Genomic DNA, 17,220 nt, shown 5'->3' on the forward strand with positions numbered 1-17,220 from the left:
CATCACATCTCCCCTCTTCTTCAGGAGGGCAGGCACTCCTCAGTGGTGATGCTCACCTGGGCTCTCCTGAATGCGAGGCCTCTGCTGCTACCTTCTGCTGCACAGCTGTGGAATTTACATCTCCTTCACTGAAAGCTCCCCTAATTTACAAGTTCACCTTGCTCCTCCTCTACTGCCTACTCCACAAGTCCCACTGTGGCAGCATTTTCTTCACACAGCTAATATTTGCCTGTCACAGATGCACCCCTCTCCGCTTGACCTTTTCTATGTGTAGTTGTGTTTTCTGACCAGGCAGGCATCTCAACTACTGCCCTGATCGCTCCAGGTACAAGCCTTCTCCAGTGTCGGAGAGGAGCCAGCGGTAGTGCTGAAACCTGCTGCTCCTAGGGCAATGGAGACAAGTGTTGACGATAAAAGAGTTCACACTCCTGAAGTCGAATGGGGGCAGCCCAGCTTGGTAGAGCTAAAGACTGGGGGTGACAGAGGATTTCAGGTTCCCTGGTGAGCTAAGTGAAGCTGATGATTGGCGGTGGGGCGGGGTTCCCTGATGATATCAGTAAAGCCCCTGATGACGGGGAAGGGCTGGGGGCTGAAGATTCTCTATTCCCTGGTGAAATTGGCATTGCAAAACTGGTTTACATTCATGCAGGTTTCTGCAGTGAGAGGCTGCAGCACATGGGAACACGGGCTGTCGTGTATCAGGCCCAGCTCTGCTAGCCAAAGGGACGTGTTGCTACCGAGCTTGCCAGTGTGGAATTATAAGTTTTCACTCCCCTCCTGTCATTCTCCACTGTCCTGTTGTCCTTCCCAAGATATTAATTTACAAATCTTTGCACTTCAGCAGCATCTTTCAAGGGAGGCTCTCATAGCACAATGCAAATGTTAGTTCATTCACCCTCACACCTATTCTCACCCTCAGTTTATAGAGAGTGGAACAGAAGGCTTCAATGACTTGCCCAAAATCACACAACAAATTCATAGCAGGGCAAGGAGTAAAACCAAGGCGTCCTCACATCTTTCCATTTACTCCTGCCGTTAGACACCACTGTTGTCTTCACCTCCAAGGGTTTGCTTAGCTACATTACCATCATACAACACAACTCATGTGCATTCAGGACAACTAACACGTGGCAGGTTGGCCGTTAGATGGAACCTGAGTTCAGACTGAGTATGTTCCCCAGCTGCAGCCACAACTAACAGCAACTTCTGCATAACGTTCCATCAGCTGGCCTGTCCTGGAGATGGGCTAGCAGCATAATACAGCTATGGCTTCAGCCAGGACATTTACACTCAGGAGCTGTCTTGAGACAAGGCCCTACTTTTCATTTACTCCTCCACTTCTCAGCCATTGACTCCCATTCTGCCTGGCCCTCATGCTGTCCCCAACCACACTCTTTATCCCCATTCCCCTTCCTACCTGACCCTTGCTGTCTCTAGCTAGGTCCTTTCTCTGCTCTGCTCCAGCCTCAGGCTGTGGGTGGCTATCCTGTGCCTCTGTCCTACCCCATGCTGTGCCTAGCTACATGCTGTGTCTGCTGCTCTTCTCCATGGGCTATAGCGAGCATATCTCCCTACAGGTTGCCTGTAGCTGGACCCTTCTTTTAATGCTTCTATCTTTGGCTTTACGGCTTTCTGCTGTAACCTGCCCCATCTGGTGCTTCCCACCAATCCCCTAACCACTTTGCCCTCTACTACTCTGTGCACATGCTCTCTGAAACTGGGGAGAGCTCCCTTGTAACACAGCAGTGTTTCTATCGGGCCAGGATGCCTTACCAGCTCCTGTCCTGAGAACTTCTGACGTGTTCCTCAGGCCTGTGAAGTCAAACTGATAAAGTCTCCATGTGCGCTGGTCTGAGACTTCAATGGAGTAACGCCTCCAGCGGTAGATAATCTCCTCTCGTGGGTAGCCATCTGGGGACGGGATAAGGACACAAGGACAATGGGTGAATTGCCATGACACCTTGTGCAGAAATAAGAACCTTGCATGTCTCTTTGGTGCCATCTGCTCTGGAGACCATTTGGACTGCTGTGATATATTACTGTTGCTATTTCGTATTTCTAGTGTGGTCATGCCTAAAGGCCCTGCTCATGATTGGGACCCTGTTGTTCTAGGCACTTTGCAAACACACAAGAAGATCTGAGCTGGGATTCTCATTGACTCAAAGGCCATTATGATTAATGAGTCTGACCTCCTGCATAAGGCAGGGCCTAGTTTCCAAGGAGAGTTGGGCACCTAACTCCTAGGCGCCTTTCAAAACCCAACTATGGTCCCCAAAGAACTTACAGCCTAAAGAGGCAAGACGGGCAAGCAGTAATACCCAGGTGACAGAGAAGCACTGGCTTGGATCCCGAGCCAGTGTAAATCAGTGTGGCTCCACAGAAGTCAAGAGAGCTAGGTTGCTTTACTGCTACTGAGGGTCTAAGAGCCCATTAACATGTCCAAAGATCCCTGTCTTTTGTAGTTCCAGTCCTTTAACACTGCCTCCTCCCCATCCCTTGATCCAGGTGTCTGAGCCAACACTCCTCAATCCACCCTGGCCACCCTACAGATCACCTGGTTTTAGCCCTTCCCATGACTACGATTGTTTCTACTTTAACACTTGGGCGTCGTCTCACTCTGCTGTGGTTATTTCAGACCCCCATCAACTCCTAACTGTACATTGCAAGCTTCTACTGAGCCATTATGACAGCTTTGTCCCTCCCCCCGCCTATGTCTGAGAGATCTAGCCCTGTAGACCTACACGGCACTGCAGGCTGACGTGGCAAGCGACTACCATTCTCTGTAAGAGGAGACAGTGGAGCAGGTAGCTCACTAGAGCAGTGGGTTCCCTCTCTGTGTCGTAAATCGTCTCAGCTTAATCTGCATCCCAGTAGGCCAAAAGGAGTAAAGGTCCAAATCCAGCACTAAGGGGTGGGATCCAAGCCCTGACTCTAGTGGAGTTACACGGTGTGGGAGCCCACAATTGGGAGAACAGTGGGTTTGCTGGTCAGGATTGCGGTGCACTGGTGCTGCTGCATGGGAGATCATGGCTATGGCACAGCAGAGGGGGCTGCAGGATCGGAATGAAAAATTTAGTGCAGGGAGGCAGTGTGGCCTAGGGGATAGGGCACTGAACTACAACTCAGGAGACCTGCATTCAATTCCTAGTGCTGCCACTACTTTACTGGGTAACCATAGGTGAGTCAGTTCGTCTCTCTGTGCCTCCGTTTCCCCATCTGTAAAATGGGGATAATATTACTGCCCTCTTCTGTAAAGCACTTTGAGCTCTGTGGCTGAAAATAGATAAGTACTAGAAGTGGCTTAGAGGCTATAGGTAGGGTGACCAGATGTCCTGATTTTATGGGACAGTCCCGATTTTTGGGTCTTTTTCTTATATAGGCTCCTATTACCCCCTACCCCCGTCTCAATTTTTCACACTTGCTGTCTGATCACCCTAGCTAGAGGTCAGGAGTGGGGGTGGCCCCTGGATTGGAATAATGGGATGCTGCAGATCAGGGTCGAGATGCACAGGAAGGACTGGGTGGAACAGCAGGTGTGTCAGGTCTGGACTGAGATGTTTGAAGAACTGGTGTGAAGGGACAGGCAGGGACTAGCAGGGTTAGGGCGCACCAGCAGAGCTAAGCTGGTCTAAGATGGGAAGGAAGGGGATGGGGGCATGCCAGCAATTGGGTGCAATGGCAGCACTGCCTGGGAGACACTTGCTCAGGGCTCTAGGCCAGAGGAATTATCCATCACTTTCATTCATACCTAAATTCAGTTAAGAAAGTAACTGCCACTCAAACCCTTGGGAGATGTGCTGAGAAGCTGCATACTGGGCTGGAGGGCCTGGGGCTCCCCTTTGCCCTTCTTTCCTGGGAAGCCCACGGCATGGGCTCAGTCTTCCCATGTCTTGCTGGGAATTAGTGTGTGGCTCCCTGCCCCCGGATCAGACATTTCTGTATGATCGGGTGTGTATGCGGGGGTGGGGGGCTGCGCTGCTTTGGGCCAGGCACGGTGCAGCATCGCAGCTGGTAGGCAACAGCATTAGACAGAGTCCCCTAATGAGCGGCACATCAGCAGCCAGTTAGCTGCATCAGAGAGAGAGGTTGGGCTGTAATTAACGGCCAGCGGCTGGCTTAAGGGACTGCTGTCAAAGCTCTTCTGTTTCTTGGCTCCATGCCACACTGGAGTTCAGCGCTCGCCCTGCACAAGTCCCTGGGGCTCGTATGCTCTCTCTCCTCCATTGCCTTTCAGCAAACAGTCCCTGGAGAGCCCCTGACAGATGACACCCCTCAGAGGCCGGAGCAGCAGTGCAGGAGAAGCGTTGTATTTACCGTAAGACCTATAGGCTGCTGGTTCAGTCCGAGCTGAACTGGAACCAAAGGCTGATTTGACCCCAAAGTGTGAGATGGGTTCCTCTGCTTACATCTGATACAAATCATTCCAGAGGGCTGCCTCCTGGGTTCCATCCTGTATCCAAAGGAGATCATCCAGCCCTATAGCCAGCCCCTTTGTTATTGGTGACTCAAAACACCGATAGTGGGGGCAGAGGGGGGACCTCATTCCTCATTGATGACATTTGCAGCCTCCTGCCCCCAGGAGTAGAGAAATGACCCAGAAGTAACACTGTGCTATGGCATGGGCTTTCCCATGTGGGATTTGGGAAGCTCAAACCCCACCTGATCAAATCAGGTTGCTTTTAAAGGAAAGCTTAGTTGTCCATGCAGAGCCACTCCCAGGGTGTCTGTAGCCAGCTGGGAAATGGGTAATGGTAGAATTTCATTGGAGCCACACCACATGGAGATATTTTGCTGGTGAACAAAACACCCTAAGGCAGTGGTTCCCAAACTAGGGGCGCTGCTTGTTCAGGGAAAGCCCCCGATGGGCCAGGCCGGTTCGTTTACCTGCCGCGTCCGCAGGTTCGGCCGATCGCAGCTCCCAGTGGCCATGTTCACTGCTCCAGCCCAATGGGGCCTGCGGGAAGCGGTGGCCAGCACGTCCCTCGGCCCACGCCGCTTCCTGCAGCTCCCATTGGCCAAGAACGGCAAACCATGGCCACTGGGAGCTGCGATCGGCTGAACCTGAGGGCGCAGCAGGTAAACAAAGTGGCTTGGCCCATCAGGGGCTTTTCCTGAACAAGCAGCGCCCCTAGTTTGGGAACCACTGCCCTAAGGCCATGTCTACATTGGGTGAGCCCCAATTTCAGCTATCAGTGGCCAGTGACTGGTACTGCTGCACTGCTGCAATCCCAGCATAGGCAGCCGAAGCTGCTATTAGCACTGATGGTGCTTACCCCCGTGCAAATAGCGGCTTTGCCTGGCTACACTAGGGCTAGTACTGGTGCAGCTACAGCATTGGCTGCAACCGGACCAAAGCTCTGCTCTCATGCTTCTCCTTGCCTCTCCACCCACCTCCCAGCCTGAGCATATCTCCGGTTCCCCAGCAGCTGCACCTTGCAGCAGTGGCTGCTTCTCGCAGACCTGGTTTTATTTGTAAAATGAAATGTCAAACTTGTTTTGAAGCAGGGATCTTGATGCCTCTATGATAGCTCCTTGGGGGAGGGGAGAGAGGGAGAGCCTGACAGCGTAACTAAACTGTGTTTCTAATTAATTGTCGAGCATGCATGGCGTGTACTATTAATTAGCAAAGAATGAGGGGGGGCAAGAGGTGGGAGGGGATGAGGGGACCGTATCTCCTCCGCATTTTGTTTTCCTCATAAGCAGCTCACAGCCACACGGTCTGAATCTCGTCAGTGGCAGGGAGATGGGGAGGGAGGTGGGGAGGGAGCTGCTCTCATCTGCTTTGCAATCTCCTGATGCTGATGGAAATCTCTTGCGAAGACATAAAATGGGATGACAGGCTCCAAGCCAAGTTACTGGTGGAGCCCAGTAAATAGCAGGCACCACCAGCGCCGCCCGCTCCAGACATGGGGTATGTCTACACTGCACACCAAGCTTGGGCTCTGACTCAGGTTTGAGCTTAAGCCGTGCTCCTGTCCACACACAAATCAGTCTGATTCGGGTTAGAAAGCACACAGGACCCAGGTCCTCTGGCCCTGATAGGGGGATGGGTCAGAGCCCAAGTCCCGCTGTGACTTGGGTCCAAGCCAAGTGTGGATGCAGCTCAAGCCACAGACTTGCGTCAGAAGCTCTGCATAGTGCAGTATGTTAGCACGGCTGTGAGGCCTGGTCCAGCAATTATAAACTCAGTTTTACAATGCAGTGAGGATTCTCAGGCACAGGCGTGGAAATACTGAGTCCACTAGCCTGGGTCCCACAGAGCCAGGCTTAGAGTGAATGTAGACATACCCATAGGGTACATCTACACAGGAAAAAAAAACCCTGTGGCGGCTAGCCTCGGAGCTTGGGACAAGAGACTCGGGCTTGCGCTACAATGCTCTAAATAGCTGTGCAGACGTTCTTGCTCCAGCTGAAGCCCAGGGAGGGGATGGGTGTCACAGCCCAAGCTACAGCCTGAGCCAGAATAGCTACATGGCTATTTTTAATGCTGTTGCATGAGCCCAGCAACCCCAAGTGTGTAGACCTGAGCTCTTAGACTCATGGAGAATGAGCTCCAGGATCTCTGCCCTGCTATGTCCCCTTGTGCCACTCTGGGGGCCAAAGGGCATGGGATATATCTTATCACCCTTGGCTTGGGGGAATCCCCACTAGGTCATCATAGATGACCCTACACCATCCTCCCCACAGCTCCTGGCTGGAGTGCACTGTGCTCCAGCTACCTTCAATTGGTAGATGATCCCATGGGGACCTCTGCTAACTGGTGTAAGTTAAAATGGCCTCCAGGCTACTCTAGCCTTCTCCAAGGCTGGACAGATAATCAGGGAGCATAAGCAATATCCCCGTTTCCCCAGTCCCCCTCTATTGAACTGAGCAGAAATTTAATGCAGCACAAAATCTTGTCCCAGGAGCAGGAGGATGCCCTAGGACATGGCTGAGGTCTCTTGCTGGTGCTGACTGGGAGAAGACCAGCAGTACAGGAACATGGGGTCTGAATTAACACCCACCTAACAGAGTCTGTTCTCCCTGGTAAAGGGTTTGGGCCTGTTGTGTTTCTTCCTTAAACCGTATCTAAGGCACCGATACTCACAACTGGAGAAAACCAGCGGGCAGGAGTGCGTGTCCATTGGAAAATTCTGCAGCTGGAGTAGACATTCCGCCTCTATGGTCAGCCTGGAAGTGAGACAAAAGACTCAGCCTCAATGCAGCTTATTCTGACTTCAGACACAGCTGTGTAATAAACCACATGGGAATTTTCTGGCAAAACGGTTGTCAAAAATGCTGAGTTGTCAAAACAGAAATGGTTCATAGGAAAGGGTCAGGTTCACCACATTTTTTACTCAAACATTTTTTGGATTTTTTTTTAAGAAATTGTTGAAATGTTTCATTTTGACATTTTTGAAACAAAACATTCCAGTTTGAAATGACTCTTCATTTAGAAATTTAAGCTAATTAGGGTAAAAATGGTCAAAATTGAAATAAAACATTTCAAAAGAGTCAAACTGATTTTTTTTCCCCATGGATTTTCGGTTCACAAAAATGTCCACGATTTTGAATTTTCATCCTGATTTGGGATGGTAACACTTTTTGATATCTCTGTCTAGCTGTGTAACCTCCACTAGCACCAGGAACCCCCAACACTGAGATATCACTGCATCCTCTTTGCTAGATCACAGCACAGCACCCAGTGACACCCAGCACTGAGATATCACTGCATCCCCTTTGCTAGCTCACAGCACAGCACCCAGTGACACCCAGCACTGAGATATCACTGCATCCCCTTTGCTAGATCATAGCACAGGCCCCAGTGACACCCAGCACTGAGACACCACTGCATCCCCTCTGCTAGATCACAGCCCAGCCCCCAGTGACACCCAGCACTGAGATATCACTGCATCCCCTCTGCTAGATCACAGCAGAGCCCCCAGTGACACCCAGCACTGAGATACCAGTACATCATCTTGCTATATGGTAGCACAGCATCTGGGAACCTCTTGTTCTGTGACCCGACTGCATCATCATCTCTGTGCTCCAGCATAGCAGCACAAAGCTGCAGGGGTTATTTAGTTGCTTTGAGTTTGCGGCTGATGCCTGAGACATACCGGAGCGTGTAGAGCACCTTGCCATCATTCCAGATCCTAAGCAGCTGGTTGGGTGTAGTTATCCAGTGTGAATCAGCCCGCTTGGAGTTCCTGAAAAAGGTGTCTGGGATCCAGATGCGGCTCACCATGTTAGTGTTCAGAGTCAGGGCTTTGAGGGTACTGTTAAAGCGAAGGCGCCGGTCATACCAGGTCTGAGCAAAGAAGATATCAATGGTATATTCCTGCCAAAAGAGACAAGAGAGCATGTCCTATTACGAGGAATTATCTAGCCTGGGACAGACACACAGTGCTTTGCTCCCAAAGCTCAGAGGGCAGGGTCTTGGGGCCACTGAGTCAGATTCACACCCAGAACTCCTGGGAAACAGAAGATGAAGAAGGTACCCAGCTGGAGTGAGCAGGGGAAGATGGGCGGGTTGCCCATGTTACTGTTATTTATTACACCTAGCATCTACTGTCACCAGCTGAGATGCCATGGAGACAGAATATGTGGGTATAGTAATATAGGCATTGTGCATACTATTAGTATATAGGTTCATTCGTCAGCCTGAGATAGAATTTTGGGTTTGACTTTTTGCTACTCTTATATCTTATACTAATATGTGTAAACAAAGGACAAAGACTGTGTATGTTGCTGCCTAGTCAGATGGATTTGTTAGTACAATGGGAACAGATAAGAGTGGTTAAAGTGTTACTCAGGAAGATTGCCTCAACCCCTATCTCAAGAAAAGGTCAAGCAACCAGTCGGAGGGGCAAGGGGGGAATGGGGGAGAAGGTATAAAATATTAAAAGACCAAAGAAATGCCTGTCTCTGACCGCAGCACAACCTCACTCCTTACCCCTCCCATGAGGTACAAAAGGGGTGGGACTGTAGGCATACATTGCAAGTATATTTGGGCCTGCTAAGAAGTGGGGGAGGGAATAGGGAATGCGAATGGGGAATAGGAAATGGGGACACAGGCAAGGCTCTGCAGCGTCAGAGCTGGAAAGAGGGACGGGGGTAAACACTCTGTGGTGTCAGAGCTGGGAACAGAACACTGGGAAACAGACTCTGCCGGCATGTAGAGCTGTGGATATGCTAGCTTGGAACTAACCCCAATAAACATTGCATTGCCTGCACTTCGGACTTCTGGTCCTGTCTGAGTGACAAGAACCAGGGGAGAGGGTAAAGGGAAAGCCCTCTGACACATACGCTTAGTGAGAGACAGCCCCTACCATGGAGCGCTTACATTCTAAATGGACAAGATGGACAAAGAGTGGGAGCACGGATACATTATTATCCCCGTTTTATAGCTGGGAAACTGACGCACGGACTGGGCAAGGGTCACACGAATAGTCTGTGGCAGAACCAGAAAGTGAGCCCAGCTCTTGGAAAAAGCTTTGATGGAACAGTTCTCCATCGGAAAATGCAGTTCTGTCAAAATCAAAAGGCATCACACAATCAGGTTAATTCTGCCGAAATTCTGAAATTCAGAACAAAAGAGGAAAAAGTTCCAACATTGGTGACACATCCCTGGTTGACATTCTCTGGATGAAACGTTTAGAAAGGGAATTTCTGTTCTGTGTCCAGCTCTGCTCCAAGTGCCAGGCCAGTGCCTTAGTGACAAGACTATCTGTGCTCCTGAATGTTATCAGTCAGGGTGACTAAGCAGCTTCCCACAGAGGTACCTCTTGAGTGCTTGGGAACTGGAAAGTCTGCTAGAAAGGCAGTTTATTTGGGGTCAGCGCACGACCCGGATTGCTGCCTCACAATAGTGAAATGAGGGAGTTACTTCATCTTGACCAGTGTAGTGCTTCAACTCACTGGTGTGTGTTATCCTAGCCACATGGTCCCTCCAGTGGGATAGGAACCCAAAACCTCATGGCTCACAGGCAGCTATTCTAGCAGATGAGCCAAAAGAGAACATCCCTCGGGCCCAGCCAGCAGGACCCAGGCTGATCGTTCATACCTGTGAGGTGCTTTGGGTCTAGTCTACATTCCCATTCCACTGAAGCAAACAATGCACGTGAAAGGGTTTGCTAGCCCTGGAGACTAAATGCCGTCTCTTTCTGGAACAAGGGCGGGGGGGACATACTTCCCCCATCAGTATTCCTGTAGACCTCCGGAGCCCATGGCCCAGTCAAGCTTAGTACCAGCTGGGAATATGCCTGTCTGAGATGGGGACTCATGTCTGCTAGGAACTGGGCTGAGACCACCAAACTCATTTCACACTAGCCATGAGATTGCAGTGGTCTTTGGTCACTACTGTCCTGTTCCTTCCTGATCTCCTCCACTCCAGTAAAATCCTTAATGCACTCAGGCAGTGTCTGTCTCTCCTCCCTCCTGGACGATGATGAATAGTGTGACTCTGCCACTTCTCTCCCTCCTTCTCTTGATTTATCTCAGTGCAAGTTTTCATGACTGCATCATGTCCTTCCCCTGCTGCCCTGGCCACTGGTTTAGAACCAGCTTCCGAAAACTGGCTATTAAAATAGAAGCACAGCCTTGAAAAATGTGTCCTCCCCACATGGGGAGGGGAGCGGAGTGCTAGACACTCTGCTTCATCTTCCCCGCTTTGAAATGTTGTCCTTCTGCTGTCAACTGACCAGCGCTGAATGTCATTGGTGTTGAATGTGCCCCTTGCATGAGAATGAGATCATGGCAGAACAGCAATACCGAGGGATGGTAGATTCATCGCGTGTGCTGGCTCCTGAGAACCTGGTCTCTGTAAGAGATGGGCGGAGGAGGCTGCTGATCCAGATCAGGTTTAGGCTAGGGTTCAGCATTTACACCTGGGCTCAAGCTGCACGGGTGGCAAGGTTTTACAAAGAGTTCAGGGCCAGATTTTCTAAGTATTCAAAATCGGAGCCAGATTTTCAGAGGTGGCCAGTGCCCCGCAGCTCCTGTTGTGACACTGACAGATTTTTAAAAGAGCGCAGAGTGAAAAATGTTGAGCTTTTCTGAAAATCTGTCCTCCTTTTGTGAGCCCTTCCCTGGGGTCTGTACCTGGAAGCAGTGCAATGCTATGCCAGCGCCGGTGGAGTTTTAACTTGGGAGGGTTACTCGAGACAGACGCGTCAAAGGGTAGGGGCCAGATGAAAAGCAGTCCACTGACTCTCCAAGTTGGGGGCTGAGCTAGAGCCAACAATGGATCTTTGTGAAATAGTTATGGAAATATAACCATTCCATTTGCCATTCCAGCAAACATCATGACAGACAGGGATGACTGAAACTCATTTATGCCCTAAACGCACTCTGATGGCACGGAAAGAATTCAGATTGTGAGTGCAGAGCCTTCTTGGGAATTCCAGCTTTGCATCTAATTGCAGCTGATATTGTGAGCAAAGCTGGGTGAACAGTTTGCAGGGAAGAATTTACTGGCTGAGTTTATCCCCTTTGTCCCTTGGTGAATGCTCTAAGGGTAGATGTTGATTTTTATGAATGTGTTTGTTATTCAAAATTAGCCAAGGAATGATTTATGCAAACACATTTTAGCCTGCGGGTGGCACCTGACCCGCTGCACTCTGTGACTATTGCTATTCATAACGTCCTATTTGCTCTGTGTGTTTGGTCATCTAAGTCACATGACCTTGTGCTTCCTCAGTGGCTGACTCCCAGTCCCACAAGGAACTTTCAAGCTGCTAGTGAATGATGTGAATACTCATGTAAAGATCTAGTCACACAATTATTCATAAAACTTTCTCTTTCCCCATGCACAACTGTTCCTGGAAAGCCTCACAAGTACTAGCAAAGCAAAGGTGTGGATTTTATTTGAAAAATTGCTTGCAAATATTTTTTTTGCAGAATCTGCCTGTGGGATTTTTGCCATCTTGCATGATGAAAAGCTCATGAAATCATCTAGATCGCCTAAATTTCAAGCCCTAGTTGTACCCCTCTTGCAGTACAACGTGGTATTGTAGCCATCTTAAATTCAGGTGCTGCTTGACACAGCACAAGCCTGCACTCTGAATGCTGGTCATATACAATTTACTTAAGGGGTCTCTCCTGCCAGGATTCCCAGATTCCTTGTCTGCCACTGGGTCACTCTGTGACTTTGAGCAAGACTTCTCTGTGCCTCAGTTGCCCCACCTGGAAAAGGGTTATTGCAAAACATTCCTATGACACTATTGCAGAGACCATTGTGAGGATTAACTGATGTGTGAAATATGTTTTTGGATCACTTGGTGAAAGGTGCTAAAGAAGTGGAACATCTTCTAAGAGCTAAGTATCAATCCAGCCATCTGGGCAATATTTGGTGTACCACACATACACGTGCTCCAATATGACACCAGGTACAAAAGAAACAGCCAGAGACTATTAAAGAGAACCACCAGCCACTGCAAAGACTGGCTGCCGGAAGGCCACCAAAACTCCAGCTGTGACAACGCGTAGTTATCCAAAGCCCAGATGGGGCGATGTGACATTCTTTATTTGGGAGTCCTGTGGACTCAGATCTGATTTGGCCATTCAGCACTTCCCCATCACCCTGCCATCTACATTCAATCAGTCCCATCACTGGGAGCTGCTTTTATGCCACTCTGCTCCATTTCATCTGCCATTCGTTGTTCTTTTCTTGTGTCGACATTGTCGATACTAGCGGAGGCCGGCTCCCAGAAGGCTGCCCAGGCCTGCTTTACTCGTGTAGCTGAGGCAGGATATTTGGGAAGAGGAGGAGTCGAGAAGGGAGGGGAATCAGGGCTGCCTACACAGTGTTAAGTGATGCAATTAACATGTGGGTGGACGGCATTCAATCTACAGTTTCCTTTGTGCCATGCAGAACATGTCTCCTCGTTGCATATGCATGAAATGGTAATTGAGCTCAGTGACCAATTTTATTTCAGGCTGCTAAGCTGCATTCGGAATTATTATCGTGTCATCTGAGATCCATATGGTGTGGTCTGTATCCACTGCTCAAGCAAAACTATACACATTACCCAACACTACGGAGCGTCTCTCTGAAACACATAACAAGCAGGAAATACAGAGGGGGAGAGAAAAGGTTGTCCTCAAGCAGCCTTGGCGTACATTAGAGACACAGGCTGGCAGTGTTGTAGTTCTAGTGGAGGTGGCATTTTCCTTCTAAAATGACTTCTTTCCTCCCAAATTACCCTGCCAGCCAAAATTTCATATGCACAGTCTTAGCCCAGAAGCAAATGTGTATATGTAGATACCTAATTCCAAAAGCAATTTATTCAGCTAGTTATCTGAAGGCGAAAATAATACATATTCCATTACTTTGCCTATTTCCTGTCCCTGTTCACATAAGAACATAAGAATGGCCGTACCGGCTCAGACCAAAGGTCCATCTAGCCCAGTATCCTGTCTACCGACTGTGGCCAATGCCAGGTGCCCCAGAGGGAGTGAACCTAACAGACAATGATCAAGTGATCTCTCTCCTGCCATCCATCTCCATCCTCTGACAAACAGAGGTTAGGGACACCATTCCTTACCCATCCTGGCTAATAGCCATTTATGGACTTAACCACCATGAATTTATCCAGTTCCATTTTAAATGCTGTTACAGTCCTAGCCTTCACAACCTCCTCAGGTAAGGAGTTCCACAAGTTGACTGTGCGCTGTGTGAAGAAAAACTTCCTTTTATTTGTTTTAAACCTGCTGCCTATTAATTTCATTTGGTGACCCCTAGTTCTTGTATTATGGGAATGAGTAAATAATTTTTCCTTATCCACTTTCTCCACATCACTCATGATTTTATATACCTCTACCATATCCCCGCTTAGTTTCCTCTTTTCCAAGCTGAAGAGTCCTAGCCTCTTTAATCTTTCCTCATATGGGACCCTCTCCAAACCCCTAATCATTTTAGTTGCCCTTTTCTGAACCTTTTCTAGTGCCAGTATATCTTTTTTGAGATAAGGAGACCACATCTGTACGCAGTATTCGAGATGTGGGCGTACCATCGATTTATACAAGGGCAATAATATATTCTCAGTCTTATTCTCTATCCCCTTTTTAATAATTCCTAACATACTGTTTGCTTTTTTGACCGCCTCTGCACACTGTGTGGACATCTTCAGAGAACTATCCACGATGACTCCAAGATCTTTTTCCTGACTCATTGTAGCTAAATTAGCCCCCATCATATTGTATGTATAGTTGGGGTTATTTTTTCCAATGTGCATTACTTTACATTTATCCACATTAAATTTCATTTGCCATTCACAACTCCCCACCCCTGCTGTAGGCGAGAGAGCCTTCTCCTCTGCGGAAACCTCCCTCCATCTTTGCTCCTCATTGACTGCCATCTTCTCATCCGCCGTCACCCTCATCTTTCCCGCTGCTAATTTCTGCAGAGCATTAGGGAATGCACTTCTGAGGGGTACTATAGGCAAGGCAGGCAGCAGGGGGTTGAGCCAGGAATTCTAATCCCAGCTGTGACAATGGGGGACAAATTCAGAGGAGAGTCTAATGGATTCTAAACTGGTGTAATTCACACCTTCTGGTTCTTTTGTAAATTACTTCTGCTAAGACTCACACCCTACAGTCTCTACCTTATATCTTTTCTTGCAGATCACTTCGGAATCTGACCCCGTGAATGCAGAGGAGTCTAAAATGTTGTAATTTACAGACAGAAGGCCAAGTTTAGACCACCCCCACCCTCCTTCTACTAGCTTAACTCACACTGTTATGTGCCCTTATCTTAGACCTACTTATACCCACTGCCCAGGTGTATGAGGGACTCTGTTAAGGAGCTAGAAGAAGCTGTAAGTTAAAGTAGGGTGGAAGTTATTTTACTGTAATGTAATCTACTGACACCTTCTCTTAGGGTAGGTCTACACTAGTGCTTAAGTCAATGTAACTTACATCCCTCAGGGGTGTGAAAAAAGACACCCCCATGAGTGATGCAAGTTATAGCGACCTAAACGCCATCCACACCAGCGCTATGTTGCCGGGAGATGCTCTCCTGCCAACATAGCTTCTGCCTCCCACAGAGGTGGAGTAATTATGCTGACCGGAGACTGCTCTCCTGTCAGCATAGCGTGTCTTCACCAGACATGCTACAGCGACACAGTGGCATCAGTGCAGCTGTACTGATGTAGCACTGTAGTGTCGACTTGCCCTTAGTTGCTATGCCTCTCTCTGCTGGCCCTGGATGTGTACATTACATAGGCTCAGACTGTGTTAGACTCTGTGGGCTGGATTCAGGGCGATTTATAGGTGGGGCATAAATTACATATCAATTAGCAGGTATGAGCCTAGAGCAGGCTAAGAGCAGCTGAGTAGGTGTGATGAGCTGGCCAGAAGAAAGGATGGATTACAGCAGCTTTGACTCTCCTCAACTCATGCAGGCCTTGTTGACATGGGAAAGTTGCACCATCTTAATTTCGGGTTTGTCTACACGGCGACACTCAAGAAAATTCATCCAAATTAACTATTGAAATTGAAAGTGGATTAGTTAAACTATATTAAACCATTGCATAGACACTCTCCTTCAGAATTAAAGTGACCTTAATTTGATATAGCTTAATTTGGTTTTAAACCCATTTAGTTAAACCAGTGCAAACTTGTGTAGACCTTCTTAATTTGATTTAAAATGGGTTATTTCAGATTATTTTAAAATTGATTGGGAACATATTTAAGCCAAGTCAAAATAAACTGGAATAAGAGCATCCACACAGGGATTTACACTGGTTTAACTAAATGGGTTTAAAACCAATTTAAGTTAAACTGCTGCAACTTTCCCATGTAGACGGGGCCTTGGATGCCTCTCTGAATTCAGTCCTGCCTTGCTGTGTAGCCCTAGGAAAGTCAGGAGTCCTCCGTTTGTGTCAAGTTCTTTCAGCAGAAGTGCTTCCCCACTTCCCAGGGCTGTGTTGAGGATTAGTTAGTTAATCTTCCAAGAGTGCTTTAAAGCACTATGTTGTTAAGTACTTTTATTATAACAAAGTTGCATTGTACAATTCTCTAGACTAAGTTTTCCTGGGAAGGACGCTGTCTAGACCCAGCATGAGGGGGCCCTGATCCTGATAGGGGCGCACAAGACAATCATAACCTACTTATTAAGCAGCAATAAGCACTAACGATGCTTTTTGGACTCAAAATGTATGACCTTGTTTGAAATCTTCAAACCTGATGCATGTCATCCTCACCCCCCTCCAACCATGGGGCGCTGGCATGACACTTCAGCAAACACTTTAAAATCAGCAGCACACTTGAGGCCTATTAAATGCATAAGCTGTTGCTCCACTTGTTTCTTCTTCACAACCACATTAGCCATACTAGGGTTTTCCTGTGCAGAGCTGGAATAAAAGGGGGAAGTAGCAGGCCAGGATGGAGGTGAACTGGCAGAGCTGCAAACAAAATCCCAGGACTGGAATAGCCAGATGTGCTGCCGGTCAATTCAGAGCTACACTGGCACAGCTGTCTATGGGGGAAGTTTATGCAGCTTCAGTCTGCACTATGTCTGGGTCAAGTCAGTGCGATTCATCTCTGACTTTCAGCAGCCCATAAATTCACTCACCCATTAAAAAAACAGCACATATCCTTAGGGAGCATCTCAAACAACCTTTAGAAAAGGGATAGCTAGCTGTGCACACAGTCCAGTTAAACAAGGGCTAGCATTGCCCTTCTTGCACATGGGGCTCTGAACTGGCATTGGGTCAGGGAACCAATCTAACTCTTGTTCTCCTTTTGTGTGTGATGACTCTTCAGTGATCATCCCTTTTCTGCTGCGGCTAGCTTTGAATTCAGTGGAGCTATGCTGATTTACAACAGCTGTGCATCTGACCCTCTTATGGGTTTTTTTTTCTCCAAAGCACGATGCATCTGATCCCTTTGAAGAAAAATTGGGTATGTCTACACAGGGAGTAAAAACGCCCACTGCTAGCCTGGGTCAGTAGACTCAGGCTCACAGACTGAAAAATTGCTTTGGAGATGTCTGGGCTTAGGCTGGAGCCTGAGCTCTGGGACCCTGTAAGGATGGCTACACAGCAATTTTTAGTCCCTTCGCTTGAGCCCTAGGAACCTGGGCCAGCTGCGTCCATGCCACAGGTGTTTTATCCCTGTGTTGATCTCATTGAGATCAACGCTGGGAGTTGTGGAAAAATCCCACTCTGTGGGGCACATCCTCTGCTGGTGTCAACTGTCATAGCTCTGTTGACTTCAATGGGGCTATGACAATTTACA

At 48.4% G+C, this 17,220-nt stretch overlaps 1 protein-coding gene across 4 annotated transcripts in view; it reads right to left on the bottom strand.

The window, feature by feature from the left end:
- The window catches only part of GABRE (gamma-aminobutyric acid type A receptor subunit epsilon), a 111,894-nt gene that overhangs the window by 18,039 nt on the left and 76,635 nt on the right, over positions 1-17,220 (bottom strand). For all 4 annotated transcript variants that reach the window (XM_045029185.1, XM_045029183.1, XM_045029186.1 and 1 more), the window contains 3 exons: positions 8,100-8,320; positions 7,088-7,170; positions 1,774-1,911 (listed from right to left, as the gene is read on the bottom strand). In XM_045029185.1, coding sequence (XP_044885120.1) covers positions 1,774-1,911; positions 7,088-7,170; positions 8,100-8,320 — 442 coding nt within the window. The remainder of the gene's footprint in view (positions 1-1,773; positions 1,912-7,087; positions 7,171-8,099; positions 8,321-17,220) is intronic.

This window comes from Mauremys mutica, chromosome 9 (assembly GCF_020497125.1).
Source record: "Mauremys mutica isolate MM-2020 ecotype Southern chromosome 9, ASM2049712v1, whole genome shotgun sequence".
NCBI classification, from domain to species: domain Eukaryota; kingdom Metazoa; phylum Chordata; order Testudines; family Geoemydidae; genus Mauremys; species Mauremys mutica.